Source organism: Poecilia reticulata, chromosome 20 (genome assembly GCF_904066995.2).
Source record: "Poecilia reticulata chromosome 20, P_reticulata-male-v2, whole genome shotgun sequence".
In the NCBI taxonomy this organism is placed as follows: domain Eukaryota; kingdom Metazoa; phylum Chordata; class Actinopteri; order Cyprinodontiformes; family Poeciliidae; genus Poecilia; species Poecilia reticulata.
The window spans coordinates 27,340,766-27,359,917 of record NC_088849.1 but is presented as its reverse complement, the minus strand read 5'-3'; the positions used below and the strand labels follow the sequence as shown (position 1 = coordinate 27,359,917).

The 19,152-nt window shown below is 50.7% G+C and overlaps 1 protein-coding gene across 1 annotated transcript in view; it reads right to left on the bottom strand.

The window, feature by feature from the left end:
* Positions 1–16,223: 16,223 nt before the first annotated feature.
* gcm2 (glial cells missing transcription factor 2) overlaps positions 16,224–19,152 on the bottom strand; it is a 12,523-nt gene continuing 9,594 nt past the window's right edge. The window contains exons 7-8 of the mRNA XM_081601267.1: positions 18,722–18,962; positions 16,224–16,815 (exon numbers count right to left, since the gene is read on the bottom strand). Of these exons, the coding sequence (XP_081457393.1) occupies positions 16,510–16,815; positions 18,722–18,962 (547 nt within the window). The 3' untranslated portion in view covers positions 16,224–16,509. The remainder of the gene's footprint in view (positions 16,816–18,721; positions 18,963–19,152) is intronic.

Below are 19,152 nucleotides of genomic sequence, written 5' to 3'. Positions count from 1 at the left end.
GTGACCACACAACCTGAAGCTGCAGCCTGGAGACGATGGGCTGCGGTCATTCATCCACGACCTGGAGACACACTTGGACTTTGTTTTAGACTTTTTGTAATAATGGAAGGGGAACAAGTTCCTGTTGGAGATGTGAACAGGAGCTTCAGGTGAGCTGGAGCAGGGAGACGGGACACACCTGGTGTTGCAGGACTCCAGAGCTGGAGGCCTGGATCGGAGGAGCCGATCTAACAGGAAGAGCCTCGGCCTCTCCTCCTTTCTTCCTCTTTGTTGAATCTTAAGTTAAACTTCAGGTTTTGTTTCTGTTTCCTTCATCAGGAACAACCAAAGCAGAGATGTGTGTGAGGAGGAGCAGCCGTCCTGCTGTGCTTTGTGTCAGGAGGTTCTGGTGGATCCGGTCTCTACCAGCTGTGGACACTGGTTCTGCAGACAGTGCATCAGGTCCTACTGGGACCAGTCTGCTCCATCTGGACCCTCCTCCTGCCCCCAGCGTGGGAAAAGACCCAGAACACGTTGTTAGTTCTGTTTCTGCAACACGTTGCCAAAGGTTCTGGGTGGCCTGTTAAACCCACTAGAACCTAAATTGGAACTGATTGTTTCAGGTGAAACAGTTGAACACTTAGGAGCTTCTGTGAGTTCGTTGCAGGAGTTATTAGAGTTTTGTGTTTCATGACGTGTAGGCGAACTTTGACCCCTGATAACCCCCTTCAAAATGCACAAAAATTCACCGTTTTGATAACTTTTAATCTGGCATGCCTTATGAACCGTCGGACCAAGTTTGCAGCTGATTGATCAAAATCCCTAGGAGGAGTTTGATCAAATGCGACGGCTGTCAATGACCAAAATGGGGTCAAAATCAGAACTTCAATACAAAATGGCCGACTTCCAGTTTGAGTTGCACTTTGACAGTAATATTAATATTAATAGAGTTTTTTGTGCGTCTTGGGGAACTCTACAAGTGTACCAAGTTTAATGCTTCGACGATGAAGTAAGGTCAATGCTGAGGTTGTTTTGAAAGTTGCCAGGTGGCGCCGTTGAGCCATTTCTTGTGCGATCTCTGCAATAACCTTAAAATACACAATTTTCACATAGTCCTGACGCGTCTGACAAGTTTGGTGAGTTTTTGAAGATGATAAGGCCCCGAAAAAGCCAATCCTTTTGGTGGAAGCATATTAAGAAGAAACGGAGTGATTGCAATAGGCCTTCGAATCGCTGCACTGCAACCTAAATTATTAATTTTTTTATAATTTAAAAAATTTCTAACTTTATTTGGATCTTAGTGATCAGAGGACTTGCTGGCCTCATGGCGGCTTCAGTTGGATCGTACAGATCGACCTGCAAGATGGCGGCAACGTTCACAAGTATCAACATTTACATTAGATTTCAGCTTTAAAACTCAGTGGCTCAGTGATTCATTGGCCAGTGGTTCAGTGGCCAGTGGTTCAGTGGCTCAGTGACTCAGTGACTCAGTGGCTCAGTGGCTCAGTGGCCAGTGACTCAGTGGTTCAGTGACTCATTGACCAGTGGCTCAGTGGCTCAGTGACTCAGTGGCTCAGTGGCCAGTGACTCAGTGGCCAGTGACTCAGTGGCCAGTGGCTCAGTGGCTCAGTGACTCAGTGGCCAGTGACTCAGTGGTTCAGTGGCTCATTGGCCAGTGACTCAGTGGCTCAGTGACTCAGTGGCCAGTGGTTCAGTGGCTCATTGGCCAGTGACTCAGTGGCTCAGTGACTCATTGGCCAGTGGCTCAGTGGCTCAGTGACTCAGTGGCTCAGTGGCCAGTGACTCAGTGGCCAGTGACTCAGTGGCCAGTGGCTCAGTGGCCAGTGACTCAGTGGCTCAGTGACTCAGTGACTCAGTGGCTCAGTGGCCAGTGACTCAGTGGCCAGTGACTCAGTGGCCAGTGGCTCAGTGGCTCAGTGACTCAGTGGCCAGTGACTCAGTGGCTCAGTGACTCAGTGGCCAGTGACTCAGTGGCTCAGTGACTCAGTGGCTAGTGATTCATTGGCCAGTGACTCAGTGGCTCAGTGACTCAGTGGCCAGTGACTCAGTGGCTCAGTGACTCAGTGGCCAGTGACTCAGTGGCTCAGTGACTCAGTGGCTAGTGATTCATTGGCCAGTGACTCAGTGGCCAGTGACTCAGTGACTCAGTGGCTCAGTGACTCAGTGGCCAGTGGTTCAGTGGCTCATTGGCCAGTGACTCATTGGCCAGTGACTCAGTGGCTCAGTGGCTCAGTGACTCAGTGGCCAGTGGTTCAGTGACTCATTGACCAGTGACTCAGTGGCTCAGTGGCTCAGTGACTCATTGACTCAGTGGCCAGTGGTTCAGTGACTCATTGACCAGTGACTCAGTGGCTCAGTGACTCATTGACTCAGTGGCCAGAGGCTCAGTGGCCAGTGGTTCAGTGACTCAGTGGCCAGTGATTCATTGGCCAGTGACTCAGTGGCCAGTGGCTCAGTGGCTCAGTGGCTCAGTGGTTCAGTGACTCAGTGGTTCAGTGGCTCAGTGGCTCAGTGACTCAGTGGCTCAGTGACTCAGTGACTCAGTGGCCAGTGGTTCAGTGGCTCATTGGCCAGTGACTCAGTGGTTCAGTGACTCATTGACCAGTGGCTCAGTGGCTCAGTGACTCAGTGGCTCAGTGGCCAGTGACTCAGTGGCCAGTGACTCAGTGGCCAGTGGCTCAGTGGCCAGTGACTCAGTGGCTCAGTGACTCAGTGGCTCAGTGGCCAGTGACTCAGTGGCCAGTGACTCAGTGGCCAGTGGCTCAGTGGCTCAGTGACTCAGTGGCCAGTGACTCAGTGGCTCAGTGACTCAGTGGCCAGTGACTCAGTGGCTCAGTGACTCAGTGGCTAGTGATTCATTGGCCAGTGACTCAGTGGCCAGTGACTCAGTGACTCAGTGGCTCAGTGACTCAGTGGCCAGTGGTTCAGTGGCTCATTGGCCAGTGACTCATTGGCCAGTGACTCAGTGGCTCAGTGACTCAGTGGCCAGTGGTTCAGTGACTCATTGACCAGTGACTCAGTGGCTCAGTGACTCAGTGGGCAGTGGTTCAGTGGCTCATTGACCAGTGACTCATTGGCCAGTGACTCAGTGACTCAGTGGCCAGAGGCTCAGTGGCCAGTGGTTCAGTGACTCAGTGGCCAGTGATTCATTGGCCAGTGACTCAGTGGCCAGTGACTCAGTGACTCAGTGGCCAGTGGTTCAGTGACTCATTGACCAGTGACTCAGTGGCTCAGTGACTCATTGACTCAGTGGCCAGAGGCTCAGTGGCCAGTGGTTCAGTGACTCAGTGGCCAGTGATTCATTGGCCAGTGGCTCATTGGCCAGTGACTCAGTGGTTCAGTGACTCATTGACCAGTGGCTCAGTGGCTCAGTGACTCAGTGGCTCAGTGGCCAGTGACTCAGTGGCCAGTGACTCAGTGGCCAGTGGCTCAGTGGCTCAGTGACTCAGTGGCCAGTGGTTCAGTGGCTCATTGGCCAGTGACTCATTGGCCAGTGACTCAGTGGCTCAGTGACTCAGTGGCCAGTGGTTCAGTGACTCATTGACCAGTGACTCAGTGGCTCAGTGGCTCAGTGACTCAGTGGCCAGTGGTTCAGTGATTCATTGGCCAGTGACTCAGTGGCCAGTGACTCAGTGGCCAGTGACTCAGTGACTCAGTGGCCAGTGGTTCAGTGGCTCATTGGCCAGTTACTCAGTGGCCAGTGACTCAGTGGCTCAGTGGCTCAGTGACTCAGTGGCCAGTGACTCAGTGGCTCAGTGACTCAGTGACTCAGTGGCCAGTGACTCAGTGACTCAGTGGCTCAGTGACTCAGTGACTCAGTGGCTCAGTGACTCAGTGGCTCAGTGGCTCAGTGGCTCAGTGACTCAGTGACTCAGTGGCCAGTGACTCAGTGGCCAGTGACTCAGTGGCCAGTGACTCAGTGGCCAGTGACTCAGTGGCTCAGTGACTCAGTGGCCAGTGACTCAGTGGCCAGTGACTCAGTGGCCAGTGACTTAGTGGTCAGTGACTCAGTGGCTCAGTGACTCAGTGGCCAGTGGTTCAGTGGCTCATTGGCCAGTGACTCAGTGGCTCAGTGACTCAGTGGCCAGTGGTTCAGTGGCTCATTGGCCAGTGACTCAGTGACTCATTGGCCAGTGACTCATTGGCCAGTGACTCAGTGACTCATTGGCCAGTGACTCATTGGCCAGTGACTCAGTGGCCAGTGGTTCAGTGGCTCATTGGCCAGTGACTCATTGGCCAGTGACTCAGTGACTCATTGGCCAGTGACTCATTGGCCAGTGACTCAGTGACTCATTGGCCAGTGACTCATTGGCCAGTGACTCAGTGGCCAGTGGTTCAGTGGCTCATTGGCCAGTGACTCATTGGCCAGTGACTCAGCGACTCATTGGCCAGTGACTCATTGGCCAGTGGCTCAGTGACTCAGTGGCCAGTGGTTCAGTGGCTCATTGGCCAGTGACTCATTGGCCAGTGACTCAGTGGCTCAGTGACTCAGTGGCCAGTGGTTCAGTGACTCATTGACCAGTGACTCAGTGGCTCAGTGGCTCAGTGACTCAGTGGCCAGTGGTTCAGTGACTCAGTGGCCAGTGATTCATTGGCCAGTGACTCAGTGGCCAGTGACTCAGTGGCCAGTGACTCAGTGACTCAGTGGCCAGTGGTTCAGTGGCTCATTGGCCAGTTACTCAGTGGCTCAGTGGCTCAGTGACTCAGTGGCCAGTGACTCAGTGGCTCAGTGACTCAGTGACTCAGTGGCCAGTGGCTCAGTGACTCAGTGACTCAGTGGCTCAGTGACTCAGTGACTCAGTGGCTCAGTGACTCAGTGGCTCAGTGGCTCAGTGACTCATTGACCAGTGATTCATTGGCCAGTGACTCAGTGGCCAGTGACTCAGTGGCCAGTGACTCAGTGGCCAGTGACTCAGTGGCTCAGTGACTCAGTGGCCAGTGACTCAGTGGCTCAGTGACTCAGTGGCTCAGTGACTCAGTGGCCAGTGACTCAGTGGCCAGTGACTCAGTGGCCAGTGACTCAGTGGCCAGTGACTCAGTGGCTCAGTGACTCAGTGGCCAGTGGTTCAGTGGCTCATTGGCCAGTGACTCAGTGGCTCAGTGACTCAGTGGCCAGTGGTTCAGTGGCTCATTGGCCAGTGACTCATTGGCCAGTGACTCAGTGGCTCAGTGACTCAGTGACTCAGTGACTCAGTGGCCAGTGACTCAGTGGCTCAGTGACTCAGTGGCCAGTGGTTCAGTGGCTCATTGGCCAGTGACTCAGTGACTCATTGGCCAGTGACTCATTGGCCAGTGACTCAGTGACTCATTGGCCAGTGACTCATTGGCCAGTGACTCAGTGGCCAGTGGTTCAGTGGCTCATTGGCCAGTGACTCATTGGCCAGTGACTCAGTGACTCATTGGCCAGTGACTCATTGGCCAGTGACTCAGTGACTCATTGGCCAGTGACTCATTGGCCAGTGACTCAGTGACTCATTGGCCAGTGACTCAGTGGCTCAGTGACTCAGTGGCCAGTGACTCAGTGGCCAGTGGCTCAGTGACTCAGTGGCCAGTGGCTCAGTGGTCAGACTGGGCAGCTCTGTGTCCAAACTGGAAACTTTCAGCTCTCCAGAACCTGGCTGAGGTAGTAAGACGTGGTAGTTTCTGTATTTTTCTCAAACTTTCTCCTTGTGCTCAAAACTTGTCACACAGGCTGACCCACGAGAATGAAACAAACACACCCAGTATAACACTTGCATACTATTGGCTGAGAGGTTGCCAGGTGAAAGCGAGCAGAGAGACAAGTTTTGAGCACGAGGAGAAAGGTTTGAGAAAGCAGAGTGAATATTTGAAAGAGAGCAGAAGTTTGGAGTTCAAGTGAAGTCCTGCTTGCAGACTGAAACTGTGTGCTGTGGAATTATGGCAGTAAAATTCCTCCATACATCCGGCCCATTAATGAAGGACCGAGCGCGTCTGTTCTGGGCAACAGTTCCTACACATCTCCACTGGGGGGCAGCAAACTCACAGCAGATGGAAACTGCAGATCAGCAGAAACTGGATGCTGACGCCTCGTTTGGCCTCCTTCATGTTTTCATCATTGTTATGGAGTCGTAACCTGAGCTGCTGACATTCTGCTCATCTAGGGGAACAATTATGACAATAATAATGTTTTGCTCACAAAGCTAAAACAGACTCAGAAACACAATTACATTTAAAACAATCCAACATCATAAATTACAATAAAAATCCTGACAGTTTAGAATTAAAACAGGACAATCTTCTGATAGTTGCCCTGTGGACAGGTTGCCCTGTGGACAGGTTGCCCTGTGGACAGGTTGCTCTGTGGACAGGTTGCCCTGTGGACAGGTTGCTCTGTGGACAGGTTGCCCTGTGGACAGGTTGCCCTATGGACAGGTTGCTCTGTGGACAGGTTGCCCTATGGACAGGTTGCTCTGTGGACAGGTTGCCCTGTGGACAGGTTGCTCTGTGGACAGGTTGCTCTGTGGACAGGTTGCCCTGTGGACAGGTTGCTCTGTGGACAGGTTGCTCTGTGGACAGGTTGCTCTGTGGACAGGTTGCCCTATGGACAGGTTGCTCTGTGGACAGGTTGCCCTATGGACAGGTTGCTCTGTGGACAGGTTGCTCTGTGGACAGGTTGCTCTGTGGACAGGTTGCCCTATGGACAGGTTGCTCTGTGGACAGGTTGCCCTGTGGACAGGTTGCCCTTTGGACAGGTTGCCGGTAGTTGCCCTAGTTGCTGTGGATAATTTGTCTTCATCTTGGCTGATCTCTGATTAGAGCTCTCCTCATTCAGCCTGGCGGTTCACCGGTGCTTTGACTAGGCTGTGTCTTGGTTCCATTGGGCCAGACTCTGGGTTCTGATTGGACGGTGACACGTCCAATCAGTTTGTTGTAAACTCTGTGAGCTCCTCCATGATGCCGTTTGAATTATCTCTCAAGCTCTGAGGCGTCACAGAGCAGCTGGACCAACACTGGGACCAGATCAGATCAGATCAGATCAGATTAGATTAGATTAGATTAGATTAGATTAGATTAGATTACACACAGCTGGACTCTAATTAGCAACCATCAGGCGACTTCTGAATGCAACTGGATGACCTCAGAGAAAAGCGGCTTGAATACTTTTGCACACCGCACTTGTCAGTTTTTTTATTTGTAAATGTTTGTATAATTTTTCCTAGAATCAGTTCCTGTTTTCAGACAGCAGGGGGAGCTACAGGCCCGTTAGTATAGTGATCAATAACCAGCCAATCAGCTTCACGTTGAGACAAAACTTGGAAATAAAAATGTTTAAGAATCTGAAGTTAAACATTTCAGGCCTGAAGACGGAGAAACTCTGAGATGTGATGAACATCAGCCGCTGACACAGCGCCGTGTGTGTGAGTGAGTTTGATTGTAGTAGCTTGTGGGGCCTGGGACCCACAAGGGGAAACGCTGTTTAGGGGTCAGGGGTCAGATTTAGGATCAAGGAGTGAATTGAGTTTTGGTTGGTTAGGATGTAGAAATGAATGGAAGTCGATGGAAAGAGCTGAGAATCCGAAACCAAATAGTCTGAGTGGAAAGAGCTGCGTTGGTGGTAAATCGACCGCAGACAAGATGGATGCTGGATGTTGGATGTTGGATGTCGGATGCTGGATGTTGGATGTTGGATGTCGGATGTCGGATGTCGGATGTCGGATGTCGGATGTCGGATGTCGGATGTCGGATGTTGGATGCTGGATGTTGGATGTTGGATGTTGGATGTCGGATGTTGGATGCTGGATGTTGGATGTTGGATGTTGGATGCTGGATGTTGGATGTTGGATGTTGGATGTTGGATGTCGGATGTCGGATGCTGGATGTTGGATGTTGGATGTTGGATGTTGGATGTCGGATGTCGGATGTCGGATGTCGGATGTTGGATGTCGGATGTCGGATGTCGGATGTCGGATGTTGGATGTTGGATGTTGGATGTTGGATGTTGGATGTTGGATGTTGGATGTCGGATGTTGGATGCTGGATGTTGGATGTTGGATGTCGGATGTCGGATGTCGGATGTTGGATGTCGGATGCTGGATGCTGGATGTCGGATGCTGGATGTCGGATGTCGGATGCTGGATGCTGGATGTCGGATGTTGGATGTTGGATGCTGGATGTTGGATGTTGGATGTTGGATGTCGGATGTCGGATGTCGGATGTTGGATGTCGGATGCCGGATGTCGGATGTCGGATGTCGGATGTCGGATGCTGGATGTTGGATGTCGGATGTCGGATGTCGGATGTCGGATGCTGGATGTTGGATGTTGGATGTTGGATGTTGGATGTCGGATGTCGGATGCTGGATGTTGGATGTCGGATGTCGGATGTCGGATGTCGGATGCTGGATGTTGGATGTTGGATGTTGGATGTTGGATGTTGGATGTCGGATGTTGGATGCTGGATGTTGGATGTTGGATGTCGGATGTCGGATGTTGGATGTTGGATGTCGGATGCTGGATGCTGGATGTCGGATGCTGGATGTCGGATGTCGGATGTCGGATGTCGGATGCTGGATGTTGGATGTCGGATGTCGGATGCCGGATGTTGGATGTCGGATGTCGGATGTCGGATGTCGGATGCTGGATGCTGGATGTCGGATGTCGGATGCTGGATGTCGGATGTCGGATGCTGGATGTTGGATGTCGGATGTCGGATGCTGGATGTTGGATGTCGGATGTCGGATGTCGGATGTTGGATGTTGGATGTTGGATGTCGGATGTCGGATGCTGGATGTTGGATGTCGGATGTCGGATGTCGGATGTCGGATGCTGGATGTTGGATGTCGGATGCTGGATGTTGGATGTCGGATGTCGGATGTCGGATGCTGGATGTTGGATGTTGGATGTTGGATGTCGGATGTCGGATGCTGGATGTCGGATGTCGGATGCTGGATGTCGGATGTCGGATGTCGGATGCTGGATGTTGGATGTCGGATGTCGGATGTCGGATGTTGGATGTCGGATGTCGGATGCTGGATGTTGGATGTTGGATGTTGGATGTCGGATGTCGGATGCTGGATGTTGGATGTTGGATGCTGGATGTCGGATGTCGGATGCTGGATGTTGGATGTCGGATGCTGGATGTTGGATGTCGGATGTCGGATGTTGGATGTTGGATGTCGGATGTCGGATGCTGGATGTTGGATGCTGGATGTCGGATGTCGGATGTCGGATGCTGGATGTTGGATGTTGGATGTTGGATGTTCTCGCTCCGCAGAGTAACCAGCCTTCCGCTCCAGGTTGACAGATTTCTGACCGCTCATGTCGGCCAGCCGCTCTCTAGCTCCCCCCTCAGGCTCGGAGGTTCATGGCTCTGTCTGTTATACATTATATTACATTAAATATTACATTAAATATTACATTAAATATTACATTAAATATTACATTAAATATTACATTTATTAAAATATTGAGTGCAACTAGAGAACAGTGTCTCGTGTCAGTTGGTCACAAGACCAGATATCTATTCAGTGTTTAGTTCGACCTCCGAGCCCTGAGGACGGAACGGTGTGTGTGTGTGTGTGTGTGTGTGTGTGTGTGTGTGTGTGTGTGTGTGTGTGTGTGTGTGTGTGTGTGTGTGTGTGTGTGTGTGTGTGTGTGTGTGTGTGTGTGTGAGGAGGATGAAGATGAAGAGGCGGAGTGTTCCTGAGTGTCTGAGTGATTTGTCTTGATGTTAAATCAGGGAGCAGCTGCTGTTCTCCTCTCTGCTCCTCCATTATTGCCCCGCTTTCATCTCCACCCGTATGGGGGGCGGCGGAGGGGGGGCTTCAGTATCAGACCCGGTTCTGGACCAAACGAGGCAGAATCAGGTTCTGAAGTCAAAGACTTGATGATGGAATGAAAGCAGCAGGTGAGCTGACCTGTTAGAGGAGGAAGAGGAGGATGAAGGTGAGGACCCCCCCCCACCTGATCTCTTCCTCCTCTTTTCTACAAACTGAAGCTGAAAATAAAAATATTTTGAGTTTTATTTTATCAGAACTTGTACCAAATAAAACCAGAACCGAACCAGAACCAGACCCCTCTGTCTGTTTGGACCCGTCCTCCAGCTCAGGTCCAAACATGGCGGACAGCAGCTGTGTTTGTGGTGGCGCCGCAGTGCATGATGGGAAGAGGAGAAAGTGTGTTTACAGCCAACAGGTGAGGACAGGTGAGCCCCGCCCCCAGGCTACTGTTGGACCGGACTCTGGTTCTGTTCAGCTTCTGACGCCTCATTAATTCCAGGAATGACCAGAACCGGGCCAAAGCTGACCGGGATCTGATGCTGGGCAGAACCAGAACCAGCAGTAGGGGTTCAGGTTCTGGTCCAGGTTCTGGTCCAGGTTCTGGTTCTGGTCCTGGTCCAGGTTCTGGTCCAGGTTCTGACTCTCTGACCCAGTAGGTTCTGCTGGTCTTCGTGGATCGTACTGAGCATGCTCAGAAGCCTGTCAGGTCCAGCCGTCCTCAGGCGGTTCTGATCCGGTGTCAGAACTTCCCACTCCGGTTCTGATCATGTGACCCATAGCTGCCATTCCTGCTCCGGATCAGCGCTGGCCGGGAAACAGATCCATCATTCTGACGGGTCCAACACCTGGAGAGGAGCAGCTGGGCCGGAACCGGAACCAGAACCTGGTCCAGCAGAACACAGAGACCCAGACTGGTTCTGATGGGACCATCCGGCCAGAGGCCAGGCAGGACTTTTTTCTGACCCGTCAGGTTCTGACCCGGTTTCTCTGACTGTGACCCGGCTGTAACCCCGACTCAGTGTGACTCAGGTTCTGGTCCAGTGACCCGGCTGGCAGATTATCTGTCGGGTCCGGACTTGTTCTGTCAGTCCGGTTCTGACGCTTCAAAGATAAAAGTCAACGTAAACCGACTTCATTCTTCAGCGCTCAACCAGAACCAGAACCAGAACCGCAGCGGAGGAGCCGCTGCCGCCCGGCCCGGTTCTGAAACACACTGACGGACGGGCCGGGCCGGGACACATACCGGTTCTGGTTCTGGTTGTGGGTCCACTGCCCCCCCCTCCATGTCTAGTTTACATCAGCAGCGGCAGCGGAGCGGAGCGGCGGCTCCATTTGCCGGGTTGTTTTGAAGAGACTTCAAAGCCGCCAGCATGAGCCGCTGCCGCTGCCGCTGCTGCGGCGCGGCGCGGCGCGGCGCGGCGCGGCTGGCGGGCGGCCAGGACGATCCGCTGCCTACGTGACGGTTCTGCGAGTTCTGACAGTGTGACGATGTGAAGATAAGAGCAGATAAAAACAGACGCTGAGGATGAACGGATGAAGACAAGAGATAGAGGCTGAACAAAGATCTGAAGGCAGCAGGTACGACTGGTTTCAATAAACAGTAGAGGTCAGAGGTCAGGAGGCGCTTCCCAGCATGCATTGTGTTTCCTCTGGAAGAACTGAAAATATCTCGATTCCTCATAAAACGTCAATATCTGACCTGATTCTGACTTCCCAGAATCCCAGACGTTCATCGGCGCCTCCTGCAGGAATGTTGCTCAAATGACAACAACCCAAATTAGTTGCCCTGGTCTGTTGACCCTCATGGCAACGCTGGGTCCAAACCTCAGGCCTCTGATATTTGGTTGCTCCAAACAGAAGCAACTCGGGTTGCTGTGAACAGCAAGTTGACTCGTCTACCAACATGGTGAAAATGTTTTCAGTCCTGGTTTCCAGATCAACATGTTTGTGTCACTCAGGCAACTTGTTGCTCCTCCAGTTGCCTTTGGCAACCTTAGCAAGGGCAACGGCCCCGTTGCCTCTCACAATGAGACCTGAAACATCAGAGAGGTGAGATGTGAGTCAGATTACATGAACCTTTACTTCGTCTCCAGCTGCCGACTTCTTATCAGAGTTTGAGTCACAAAAAGATGCTGATTTTCCAGAGAGCTGCAAACTTCATCCGGCCCGATGGTATCGGCGCCGATAGCGATCAGAGTCATGCTTCTTTAAGAAGACATACATTCTGCCAGTCGTCCTGCTGCGATAAGGACTTCTCACGATACCAAGTGGATCCCTGATGGCAGCGTGAGGAACGCTGTAGGAACGCCGTAGGAACGCCGTGAGGAACGCCGTGAGGAACGCCATGAGGAACGCCGTAGGAACGCCATGAGGAACGCCGTGAGGAACGCCGTGAGGAACGCCGTAGGAACGCGATGAGGAACGCCATGAGGAACGCCATGAGGAACGCCATGAGGAACGCCATGAGGAACGCCGTGAGGAACGCCGTGAGGAACGCCGTGAGGAACGCCGTAGGAACGCTGTAGGAACGCCATGAGGAACGCCGTGAGGAACGCCGTGAGGAACGCCGTAGGAACGCTGTAGGAACGCCATGAGGAACGCCGTGAGGAACGCCGTAGGAACGCTGTAGGAACGCCATGAGGAACGCCGTGAGGAACGCCGTAGGAACGCTGTAGGAACGCCATGAGGAACGCCGTAGGAACGCGATGAGGAACGCCGTGAGGAACGCCGTGAGGAACGCCGTGAGGAACGCCGGATCATCGGCTTCAGGTTCCTGCTTATTGACTTTGATCGATTCTATCAGCTGCTTTATCTGGTTCCTTTATTGGCTTTGAAGTTGATATGATTTCACTTCTGTTAGCAGCAGCGGCGTGTTGATAGGGGCCCCCTGCACCCTCCTCTCCACCGCCCCTCTCCTCCACCCTCCACCCTCCACCCTCCACCCCTCCACCCTCCACCCTCCTCCCCTCCATCTGCTGCTTCACTCAGAGGGAACCCGTCCATCCAGGTACACACCTGGATTCTCCGTTGACCAGCAGAAACACCCCAGACTGCTGCTGCCATGACAACCGGACCTCCAACTGACCGAACTGTTTATGTTTGTTTCTCTTCAGTTCAGTTGCTGTAAACATGAAGATGTTTTCCTGAAACGTTTCAGATTCCATCACATCAAGATCTGACTTTCATCTCTGAGTCTCCAGCAGGAAGTTGTTACTGCAGCAGCATCGACTTCCTGCTGCAGCAGCGACTTCCTGCTGCAGCAGCGACCTTTGTGCTGCAGCAGCGACCTTTGTGCTACAGCAGCGACCTTTGTGCTGCAGCAGCGACCTTTGTGCTGCAGCAGCGACCTTTGTGCTGCAGCAGATGCCGTCAGGAGCTCTGACTGGCGTTTTGTTTGTTTCCTCCTGAAGTCGCTCAGAAACCTGCTCAGTCGGAACGCCGCGCCGTTGCTGCTGCTTCCAGAACGTTCACCTGGTTGAACACGTCTGACCCAAACTAAAACCCCCAAAAGCCCCAGTGGCTCAAACCCCCGACCCCGATCCACACTTCTGACCCCAAGCTGACATTATCTTCCTGACCCTCAGAGCTTCACCCTGCATCCAGTCACTCACCCTCTGATGGTGGCGAGCTACTGGATAGTAGCCATGGTGTGGAGCGGGAATCGAACCAGCAACCTTCAGATAGAGGGACAGATTGCTTCAGGACGGGTAGCTGAAGATGGAGAGACAGGAAGGATGAAGAAGCTTTCCAAAGCGACAGGAAGTGAGTTGTTGATCCACAGGAAGTTGGTAAATGTTCAGGGTAGCTAATAAAATGGCGGCTCTCTGTTGTGCTGCATTTATATGATCATAAGAGAAACAAAGAAACTTGTTTGTGTTTATTGTGTTCAGTAGATGATGAATCATAAAGCAGCTGAACTAACCCTAACCATGATGATAATAATGATAATAATGATGATAATAATGATAATAATGATGATAATAATGATAATAATGATGATAATAATGATAATAATGATGATAATAATGATAATAATGATAATAATGATGATAATAATGATGATAATAATGATAATAATTATAATAATAATAATAATAATAATAATGATGATAATAATGATAATAATGATGATAATAATGATAATAATGATAATAATGATGATAATAATGATAATAATGATGATAATAATTATAATAATAATAATGATAATAATAATAATAATAATGATGATAATAATGATAATAATGATGATAATAATGATAATAATGATGATAATAATGATAATAATGATAATAATGATGATAATAATGATAATAATGATGATAATAATTATAATAATAATAATGATAATAATAATAATAATGATGATAATAATGATAATGATGATGATAATAATGATAATAATGATGATAATAATGATGATGATGATAATAATGATAATAATGATGATAATAATGATAATAATGATGATAATAATAATAATAATGATAATAATGATGATAATAATGATAATAATGATGATAATAATTATAATAATAATAATGATAATAATAATAATAATAATGATGATAATAATGATAATGATGATGATAATAATGATAATAATGATGATAATAATGATGATGATGATAATAATGATAATAATGATGATGATGATGATAATAATGATAATAATGATAATAATGATAATAATAATATAATGATGATAATAATGATAATAATGATGATAATAATGATGATGATGATAATAATGATAATAATGATGATAATAATGATAATAATAATAATAATAACCTCCTCCCAGCGGCTGATGAACAGCAGCCAATCAGGTGACAGCATTCTGGTTCCATCCATCTTTATCACTAATAAAAACCAGAACTTTCCTGTGTTGGTTCTGTTTTGACCCGGCTGATCCAGATCTCAACCCGGTTCTGGTTCTGGTCTGAATCTAGTGATTTTTCTTCAGAACCTTCCTGATGTTTAAATAAACAAAAGTTTAGAGTTTAGTTTATAGCTAAACTCCAAACTTCAGGTTCTGCTGCTAAACCAGAAAGTGGGTCAGAACCAGAAGTAATAGTTTGGTTCTGAACGGATCCAAAAGGATCCAGGAGAGCTAGACCTGAAGATGTTACAGAACCAGAACCAGAACTGTTCTGCTTCACCTGTGATAGAAACCCAAAGAGCTTTTGTTCTGGTCCTGATCCGCTCCGGTTCCTGAACTTTGGGCCCAGCTGGTTCTGTCGAGCCACATGAAGTGAGCTGAGGAAGAGGAGCACGAGGAAGAGCGGCCGGGTTTAGAGGTTCAGTCTGAGGACAGAAACGGTTCTGTTCCCACACGTTTCTGTCAAAACAACATTTATTACTCACCCCGACCGGAACCGGCCCGTGTCCAAACACCGCCGCTTTGATCACCGCTGCAGGCTGCTCAACCTGAGGTGCCGGGCCGGGCCAGGCTCGGCCAACCAGAACAGGAAGCAGGAAACATTTCAGAACAGAACCTTTAATGTTCCTGTGAGGTTTGGTAGAACCCGGCTGGTTCTGCTGAAGGAAAGTAAGTCCAACCCAAAAATGTCAGAACCTTTTTATTCTTCATCAGCTGAAATGTGGGACAGACCATCAGAACCAAAACCGGTCCTCATAAACTCAAACCGGGTCACCTGGTTCTGGGTTGGTTTTATGCTCAACAGAACAAAACTGCTGGTTCTGTAGAACTCTGAGTCCAATTTCACCAACCAGAACCAAACCAGAACCTGGCCAGAACCAGGCAGGCCAACAGATGGTTTCCTGCTGGTTCTGTGGACCGGCAGCCCGACCAGAACATTTCCACAGGAGACGAGCCGTTAGCTTCACATCACACAGTATGAAGCTAAAAATCTAAATATTTAGAGTTTAAACTTAGTAACAGTTTGGAGTTCAGCTAAAAACTAAATGCTTAGTTGCAAACGTTTAGCTTGAGGCTAACGACTCAGCTAGCATGTCTAACTTTAGCCTGGAGCTAAATGTTTATTGAACAAGCTAACTAAATATAAGCAGTTCAGCTTAATGTTTCTAGCTAACATGCATATTTAGCTGATTATTAGATTTAGCTTGGAGATAAAAGTTCAGTTTCCAAAACTAAACATTTAGTTTCAAACTGTGACATTTATAAATGGATGACAGGGTGAAAATGTGACTGGATGATGAAGATCCAGTGGGCTGAATAAAACCGATTATAGACGTCTGGCTGGGGAGCGGCTGCAACGCGCAGGCGGAACCAGAACCTTCCGGGTTCTTCCAGAACCACAAAACGTTCTCTGCTGTTGTTCAGGAACCCGGCAGGCGTAGCAGCGCCACCCAGAGGACAGGAGCTGATGGGTGGAGCTGCCTCAGACCAAGGGGTCAGAACCCGGTCAGGGTCCGGTCAGAACCCGGTCAGAACCCGTTCAAGGTCCGTGTTGGACATCTTGTTTGGATCAGTGACAGAATCGGGACGATAAGCAGATAATTCATAGAAAACAACAATTACTACACATTTAATAAGATCTGACACCTTCAGAACCGACCCGAGCAGAACTGCAGAATCGTCTACAGGACCGAAGCCGGCTCCTGGAGGTCCTGTAGACGGACTGGACCGGTCCGGATAGAACCTCCAGAACAATAACAAGGTTCATCTGATGGCTCTGATTTGTCCTCTGAAGGTTTGTTGATTCGGGTCAGAACCTGAACCTTTCCTGCATCTGGAAGTCTGGTTCATCAGTTTCAGTTGCCATGGCGGCAGAGTCGGTGCTGAGTCAGTAGTCGTCATAGCGATAGGCGTTGGGGTAGGCGTAGTGGTAGTCGTAGGCGTCCAGCCGCTCTGTCTTGGTCTGCAGAGGTTCTGGAGGAAACGACAGAGACTTGATAACTCCGCCGGACTCCTCGGTCACCTTGACCTCGGTGGAGTACGAGGACGGAGACGCGTCTTCCAGCAGGGACGAGCAGCCGGGCAGACCGGCGGCTTTGGCAGGCTGGTAGGACGGCAGGCCGGCCGATGGTTTGGGGCAGGACTGGTAGGGAGGCAGTGCCCCCGGAGGCTTGGGACAGGGCTGGTAGGACACCTGGAGAGGACAAGGAGACAAACACCCTCATCATCACAGCCACCACAAACACCACAAACACCACAAACACCAGGCTTTCTCTGTCACACACATTCAGTGTACACTGATAACAGACATCCATTTACTGCTAACACTGAGGCTGCGCTGGGACACGTCCAACCGGCTTCAGGACATTCTGCGCTGGGACACGTCCAACCGGCTTCAGGACACTCTGGGTTAGGACACGTCCAACCGGCTTCAGGACACTCTGGGTTAGGACACGTCCAACCGGCTTCAGGACACTCTGCGCTGGGACACGTCCAACCGGCTTCAGGACACTCTGCGCTGGGACACGTCCAACCGGCTTCAGGACACTCTGGGTTAGGACACGTCCAACCGGCTTCAGGACACTCTGGGTTAGGACACGTCCAACCGGCTTCAGGACACTCTGCGCTGGGACACGTCCAACCGGCTTCAGGACACTCTGGGTTAGGACACGTCCAACCGGCTTCAGGACACTCTGGGTTAGGACACATCCAACCCGCTTCACGACACTCTGGGTTAGGACACGTCCAACCCGCTTCACGACACTCTGGGTTAGGACACGTCCAACCGGCTTCAGGACACTCTGGGTTAGGACACGTCCAACCGGCTTCAGGACACTCTGGGTTAGGACACGTCCAACCGGCTTCAGGACATTCTGGGTTAGGACACGTCCAACCGGCTTCAGGACACTCTGGGTTAGGACACGTCCAACCGGCTTCAGGACATTCTGGGTTAGGACACGTCCAACCGGCTTCAGGACACTCTGGGTTAGGACACGTCCAACCGGCTTCAGGACATTCTGGGTTAGGACACGTCCAACCGGCTTCAGGACACTCTGGGTTAGGACACGTCCAACCGGCTTCAGGACACTCTGGGTTAGGACACGTCCAACCGGCTTCAGGACACTCTGGGTTAGGACACGTCCAACCGGCTTCAGGACACTCTGGGTTAGGACACGTCCAACCGGCTTCAGGACACTCTGCGCTGGGACACGTCCAACCGGCTTCAGGACACTCTGGGTTAGGACACGTCCAACCGGCTTCAGGACACTCTGCGCTGGGACACGTCCAACCGGCTTCAGGACACTCTGGGTTAGGACACGTCCAACCGGCTTCAGGACACTCTGCGTTAGGACACGTCCAACCGGCTTCAGGACATTCTGGGTTAGGACACGTCCAACCGGCTTCAGGACACTCTGCGTTAGGACACGTCCAACAGGCTTCAGGACACTCTGCGTTAGGACACGTCCAACAGGCTTCAGGACACTCTGGGTTAGGACACGTCCAACCGGCTTCAGGACACTCTGGGTTAGGACACGTCCAACAGGCTTCAGGACATTCTGCGTTAGGACACGTCCAACAAACCTCAAAGAACCAGAACTATCTGAACCACAGAAGTTTTCTGTTGCCATGGTAACAGCGGTTCGGAGACCCTGTGGGACAGTCCTCTACCTTTAAGACGAGGCTTCAGCCATCCGTCATGGCACAGCTGGACTGACAGAGTCCTGATGTCCTCGTCTCCATGGTGGACCGAGCCACCAGAGGAGCCACTTCAGAACCGCTGAGGAGAACTAAGGCCCGGCTGTTCGCGGACTGAGCTGGTTCTGGTTCTCCTGGAGGAAGGACTGCTCCAAAAACCAGGACCGGATCCAAACAGCAGGACCTGCTTACCCTAACAAACTGATAAGCATCAAAGGAGATGATGCTACATTTCAGGTCCGACTGGACCGGATCCGTGTGTTCAAACCGGACCGAGTCATTGATCTGTGTGTTCTGGTCTAACCGGGTTTGTTCAGTATTTCTGTCTAACTGGGTCGGACCTGCTTGTCCGAGTCTCCGGTGTAAACAAAATGGAGGACGGTTCTTTCTCTGACCCGGCTCACCTTGGTTGTTGTGGTGATGATGGTCTGCAGACCAGCGGGCGACCCTGGGGCGTTGCCAGAGTAACGGCAGGGGTACTCTGCGCTGTAGTAGTGGTGGTTATCGGCGTAGGGGGCGGAGCTCTTCAGGAGCTCCTTCCAGGCCGGCGGCGCCTTCGTCTGCGGGTCGAAGGAGGATGAGGAGGATGAGATCGGAGCCGAGGAAGATGAAGGTGCTGAAGAGGAGCCCAGGACCGGCGTTACCCTGGAAACAAACCCGGATCTGGGTCACACACCCGGAACCAGCAAAGACCCTATCTCTCTGGTTCTGGTTCTGGTTCTGAACTAAACCTGTGAGTTCATAGTTCTGGCCAAACTGGGCCGCACCAGCAGAACCCGGTTCTGGTTCTGGATCTGAATTAAATCTCCAGTCTGTTCTGTTCTGTTTCCATGGT